The following is a 6,078-nucleotide window of genomic DNA, read 5'->3' on the forward strand; positions in this document are numbered from 1 at the left end:
AGTCCCGCCTCCTCATTGCCGCCACCACACGCCGCATGGCAACTTTGTGGCGATGTCAGGCTTGTTGCGCTCTGAAAATCAAAACTGTTACTCGTGAACTATTTTCAATTATTTACAAGTGTTGCCACATTTTAACCATCACAGTCTTATGAAATGTGGTGTACAAAAAAGCAAAATGTAAAAAAAAAAATAAAAAAAATAAGCATAGCATTTAAGTCCACTCATCACTGCTGCTGTGCGGAGACCTTTCCCTGGTTGTTGATTATTATGCAGGTAATTGGTTATGGATTACACCCAGCCTTCTTGCCTTCGCACTTCGTGTGAGGAATTTTCTGCCGCACAACTATCATTCCTTTTGGGGATCGACTTCTGTTTTCCTGCAAAATCTCATCTCAGTATGAACGATTCAGTGACAAAAACTGCTCGCGGAGGAGAAAATGGAGAATCCCAAAGCGACATATCACCTCCCGCTGCTGGAGGAGTTGACTCATGCTGCAGCTCCTGGATGAAAAGCGTCAGTCGCCGAGTACCTGCGGACTACAAGGATGAAGCGCTTCAGTGTTTCAAACTGGCAGTACCAGTGGTAAGATCCAAGTGTTCGGATCAGATAACTAATAGCAGTCAGTGGTGCTCGGGTAACGGCACTCCACCTGGAATAAAAGTTAAAGTGATCACCGTAGCATCTGTGGGTTACTTATAACCGTTGCAAAGGCATCGTTCTTTTGTGCTGTTGAAGAGACTGCGAGGGCTCTACTGTAATTACTGTAAGTTCTCAGAACTGTAAATGTATTCTATTTCTCTATTTATCGAAACCAGTGGGATTGATGAACTACTGATCCTGACTGGGACGCTCGGAGGGTCTGACTAGTTGAACAGATTCTTTCCGATTAACCTGATTAAAAGCCCTCGAGTCATGTTTCAGAGGTCCAAAGTGTAAAATTTTAGCTTGATTTATAGTTTTTAATCTTTTTGCATCGGACAGGCTACCTCAAATACTGGGCTTCCTTAAAAATGTAACACACTGGACCTTTAGGTTTGGCACATGAATGTTAAAGGCCCCGTGTGAGGCAAATTTTACTGTCGTTCAGCAGTGAATGGTACACAAATTACAAAATCCCTGCGTTGCTTCCATCACTTTCACCACTTATCAAAACATCAGCCAAGTCACAGTGGGGGAACTGAGGCTTTGCCCCATGTGATTTCAAGGTTAATTTCCAACAAATAGAAATGCAGCGTGAAGGCATTTATATTGTTATTATGTCAAGGCTGCCACAGGAAGCAGGAACTCCAGTCTGAACTGTCACAGCCTTTTAAAAATGGCACGCTGACAGAGCTTTCCTGCTCCCTGGCTTTATCAGGGGCACATATACAGTATATACACATATGTACAAGGGTGTGGTACATAGAAAAGTGTCCTCATAATTTTAGGAACAATGTAGGGTCTCCACTTTTCAAAAACTCCTTACGCAATTTCTAGTAGATGACTGTCGGAGGCATTTAGCTTCCCCCTGTGCAAAACCTTTTGGATGCTGAAAACAGTTTAAAAAAAAAAAAAAAAAAAAACTGTCAGCAATCACCAAAATTATTTTTCTTAAGTGGTAGAGATGGAGCAGAGGCGTTAAAAAAAATAGAAAGTAGCGGTTGAAAAGTGCAACAAATCAGTTGCCAGGGCCAAAGAGTGCTTTTCCTTCTTTGAGGCTTCAAGGCCTTTTGAAACCCATGTTTCACTCAAGTCAGAGCCAAGATGTGATGGATGGGACGCTCAGTATTTCAGTTAGGTTGGTTTTTTTTGCCGAGATGACATCAGAAAAGACAAAGACAGGCCATGTTTGTGTCTTTTCTAGTACATTGCCCAGTTGATGTCCTTCCTGATCGGCTTTGTCAGCATGATTTTCTGTGGCCACCTGGGGAAGACAGAGCTAGCAGGAGTAGCGTTAGCAACAGCGGTGGGTTGTCTCGCCTTCTTTCTTACATAGACACAATTTGCATGTCTCTTTTTTTATATCTGCCTGCCGACTAAGTGCACTTTGTCTCGCCATAGGTCATAAATGTCACAGGCATTTCAGTTGGCTCTGGTTTGGCGTCTGCTTGTGACACGCTCATATCTCAGGTATAACTATCCCTCTGATATAAATTTCTTTGTCCTGAACACCAGATTTTTTAATTTTCATTTTCATTTCATCTCTGTTCCCTGAGGGATTGTGTCCTTCTTTTTTCTTTTTTTTTTAACAGACCTACGGAAGTGGCAACTTCAAGCAAGTGGGAGTGTATCTCCAGCGGGGAATTCTCATTCTGCTCGTTTTCTGTTTTCCCTGTTGGGCAATTCTCATTCACACTCAGACCATCTTGCTGGCTGTCAGGCAGAGCCCAGAGGTTGCCAGGTGAAGCATTTCCACATTGCGCATTCAGACAACAGGCAGTATGAAATATACATGTTCTAATCAAACAAACCATTTTCTTTCTTTCTTTCTTTCTTTTTTTTGTTCCACCTCGAATCACCAAGAGTCTCCCAGCTGTACGTGGAGATCTTTATGCCAGCTCTGCCAGTGAGTCCAGTCGTGCAAGACCCATGATTCACTGTTGATTTGAATATCCCTGTTCACGACTTAATCATTTGGGCTCCTGCAGGCTGCCTTCATGTACCAGCTGCAGGAGAGGTATCTCCAGAATCAGGTGTGTTTACCAATCTGGTGTGGCTGAACGTTGCTGCTCATGAGATCATTGAGACTTTTTTTAGGCAATGCTTTGCTTTGGCGTGCAGGGTATAATCTGGCCTCAGGTGGCCACCGGAGCTGCAGGGAACGTGCTGAATGCCATAATTAACTACGTCTTCCTTTCCGTTCTCGATCTGGGTGTCGCGTGAGTAAACTCCACACGCTGCAGATGTTTGCCGACCTTTCACGCGTCTGCCAGCGGTACTGCAGCATCTCTGTTTTTGTCCTTTAATTCCCACTCACACGGCTGTAGTGGGTCTGCAGCTGCCAACGCCGTCTCCCAGTATTCCCTGGCCGTCTTTCTGTTTGTCTACATCTGCTCCAAAGGACTGCACAAGGCTACTTGGGCTGGTAGGTTGCATCTGCCTGTCGCATGCTGCTTCCTATAGTTTTTATGTTATTTCATTTTTGCTTGCTGTTTATTTGACTTCTATTTAGATGAGTCAGTAACATGGAAAAACACGTTTGCTGTGTCCAGCAGTCCAGGATTGCAATACAAACTGCAAGCACACCTCTATAAAAAACAACCCTGTATTTTATATCTACACTGATGGCAGTTTTTAAAGCCATTGTGGGTGCAGGACCGGTCACACACTTCCATTGGTCGTTGTCGGTTCTTGTCGGATAAGTCACAGATGTTTGTGAAACTCGTATGAGAATTCTTGTGGGTTTTTGCAAATTCATTTCCCAAGACGCCTTCGCCCGTCTTTATCTCGCACCACAGGTTGGTCAGTCGACTGCCTGCAGGAGTGGGGTCCTTTCCTCAAGCTGGCCATCCCCAGCATGCTGATGAATTGCCTGGAGTCGTGGCTCTATGAGATTGCAGGCTTCCTGGCTGGCATCATCAGCGAGGTTGAGTTGGGGGCGCAGTCTGTCGCTTATCAACTGGCTGCTGTCAATTACACGGTAACTGCTTTTCTGTTGCGCTCTGGGTTTTTTGGGGGTTTTTTTTGTTTTTACGTGGTCATACATCAAAAAAACAATTTAACAACAATGTATGTTGGGTTGGTTTTTTTTTGTTTTGTTTTTGGGTTGTTGTTTGTTTTGGACAGCAGTAAACACCTTTAAGTCTGAGTGGATTGTTTTTGCTCTTGTTGCGCAGTTTACAATTGGTTTCTGCGTCGCTGCTAGTGTTCGAGTTGGAAACGCCCTCGGCGCCGGGTGCACGGAGCAGGCCAGGCTGTCGTGCAAGGTCTCCCTCCTCTGTGCATGTACGAGTCAATTACCTGGCCTGCGACAGTGTCTTCCTGTCCTCCGGCCAATGGCTGCCATTCTAACTTGTGCCACAGATTCAATTCGTGCTTACAGTAATTTCATTAGGAAGATATGAGTCGCATCGCTTCAGTTTTTCTCAGATGCTTTTCGTGTCGTCAACCAACACTGCTTCCTGTGTTCTTAATGTCCGTTCCAGCCCTTTTCTCCTGTTTAGTTGCCGCTTCTATCGGGGCCTCCAGAGATGTCATTGGCTACATCTTCACCACAGACGAGTGAGTAACGTACAACCAGAGTCTACTTATGTTTTTGTATATATTCACACTGTCAGTCAAACGTTTGGACACCTTCTCATGCAATCTGTTTTTTATCTTTACAACTTTATACACTGCAGATACTGAAGACATTAAATATACGAGCAAGATAAATGTAATAATGCAGCAAATAAAAAACACATATAAATACCCTAAATATGTTTGTTTTTTAATCAAAGGGGTCTATTATGAAGAATTTAAATATAAGTACAAAAAAGAAAGATTATAGAACTCATAACTTCAACCGGCCGTCATGTATATGATGTAAATGCTATTCTCTATATGTGAATATAGACATGCATTACGGTCTCCTGAGCTTCATTAAGCCTGCGGCATCAGTCTAATCATTCCCTCCCGCTTGTGTCCTTAAGGTCTTCTGATCCTTGGTGAATTATAACTCAGCCAAGATTTTATGACTTAAAGTGTGTTGTGCTCGTTACAAATGGTTTTAGCAGCTGCATACAATTACAGATACATGTTATCTTACCCAGGAAACAATGACTAACAGACAAACTTTGACACACAGAGCTTGTATAATGACAGTAATCCATCACACTTTAACCCACGGGTGCATTGACCCCTCAGACGGAAATCACTTCTACATTTGCACCACACAGACAAACATGAAATGTGACAATTTTCTTCTGAATGTGTCCCAGCTTTGACTGATCCTGGCCCATCGTGTGTGTTTTCCAGAAAGATTCTGAACAGAGTGGCTGATATCATGAAGATGTATTCTTTCATCCATATTTGTGAAACCTACGCAGTAAGAATCTCCATGACAGAAGTCACTTAGCCCCTCTTGCAGAGCCAGAAGAAACCCAAAGACCTTTTCTTGCAACTTCCTCAGGGTGTGACGGGAGCGATTGTCAGGGGAGCCGGGAAGCAAAAGGTCGGTGCCATTTGCAACTTTGTGTCCTTCTATGTTGTCGGCTTTCCCATCGGAGTGTGGCTGATGTTCCATGTCAAAATGGGTGTTGTAGGTGAGGGCAGATTTATGTCCCGGATAGAATTCATGTGAAAAGCGTTTATTCGTGATTAGACACAGTTTTCTTTGTTCTTCCTTGTGTGTTGCAGGGGTGTGGTTGGGGTTTTTGATAGCTGTTTCGGCTCAGTCTGTGTTTTTCTCAGTCTACCTGTACAAGATGAACTGGGAAAAAGCCAGTGAGGAGGTGAGGAGCTCATCTAAAGACTCTCACGTTTCTCACAGAGACTTCTCAGTGGCTACAAGCTCACTCGGCCTTGATTTCAAACAGCGATGCTAACACTGCTGAATTTCTTTTGAACAGGCACAGAAAAGAGCAAAAGTCAAGGTTCCAGAGAAGAATGTTGTCTCTGTGATAGAAAATACAGGTAATAACTGCTCATTTTACCAGCATTCTCCATGTGAATCTTCACCGCTGGGCGTTCAGGACTGTTTTCCCCTCTCAGCCACGGAGACCAGTGAGGACCAGGACCTCCAGCCGGAGACCGGTCCGCCCATTCCTCTAGCGGTGGTCCTGGATTCAGGCCAGCCGCCGCCAGACAGCAGCACTCTGCCAGTGAGGCGGCTGGTGCTCCGCCGTGGCCTCTTGCTGCTGCTCATGCTTGTCGTCCTCGCTGCTGGAGTCCTCACTGCGAAGCTGCTCACCAAACTTCTCGAGCTGGATGAGTGACCGCTGAACCCGATGGCTGAGGACACGGACGTGCCCCCCCCCCCCTCCCACCACCACCCCCTTCTTCTTTGCCAAAAGCTAAAAGTGAGTGTGAGGTGGCGAACAGACGGCAGAAGTTCATGGTTTGGTTTATTTGAAGCGCTCTGGGGTAACTAATCAGGCGAGACTGCTTCTGGATGAAAA

General features: G+C 44.8%; 1 protein-coding gene across 1 annotated transcript; it reads left to right on the plus strand.

The window, feature by feature from the left end:
• Positions 1–255: 255 nt before the first annotated feature.
• Positions 256–6,078, plus strand: LOC142891671 (multidrug and toxin extrusion protein 1-like). Its single transcript, XM_076031376.1, has 16 exons — positions 256–583; positions 1,845–1,946; positions 2,042–2,110; positions 2,233–2,381; positions 2,504–2,546; positions 2,629–2,673; positions 2,762–2,859; positions 2,968–3,065; positions 3,439–3,620; positions 3,817–3,925; positions 4,126–4,201; positions 4,937–5,006; positions 5,091–5,223; positions 5,318–5,412; positions 5,530–5,593; positions 5,672–6,078. The coding sequence occupies exons 1-16, from the start codon at positions 284–286 to the stop codon at positions 5,893–5,895; spliced, it is 1,857 nt and encodes a 618-aa protein (XP_075887491.1). The 5' UTR covers positions 256–283; the 3' UTR covers positions 5,896–6,078.

This window comes from Nelusetta ayraudi, unplaced genomic scaffold (genome assembly GCF_046127955.1).
Source record: "Nelusetta ayraudi isolate G7.1 ecotype Tasmania unplaced genomic scaffold, CSIRO-AGI_Nayr_v1 ptg000033l, whole genome shotgun sequence".
NCBI classification, from domain to species: domain Eukaryota; kingdom Metazoa; phylum Chordata; class Actinopteri; order Tetraodontiformes; family Monacanthidae; genus Nelusetta; species Nelusetta ayraudi.

Excerpts from the sequence above, each read along its gene's own strand:
- LOC142891671 (XM_076031376.1), top strand. The coding sequence starts at position 284 with ATGGATTACACCCAGCCTTCTTGCCTTCGCACTTCGTGTGAGGAATTT. Across the intron at positions 5,224-5,317 it reads TGTCAAAATGGGTGTTGTAG|GGGTGTGGTTGGGGTTTTTG; the intron begins GTGAGGGCAGAT and ends TGTGTGTTGCAG. Across the intron at positions 5,413-5,529 it reads GGGAAAAAGCCAGTGAGGAG|GCACAGAAAAGAGCAAAAGT; the intron begins GTGAGGAGCTCA and ends TCTTTTGAACAG.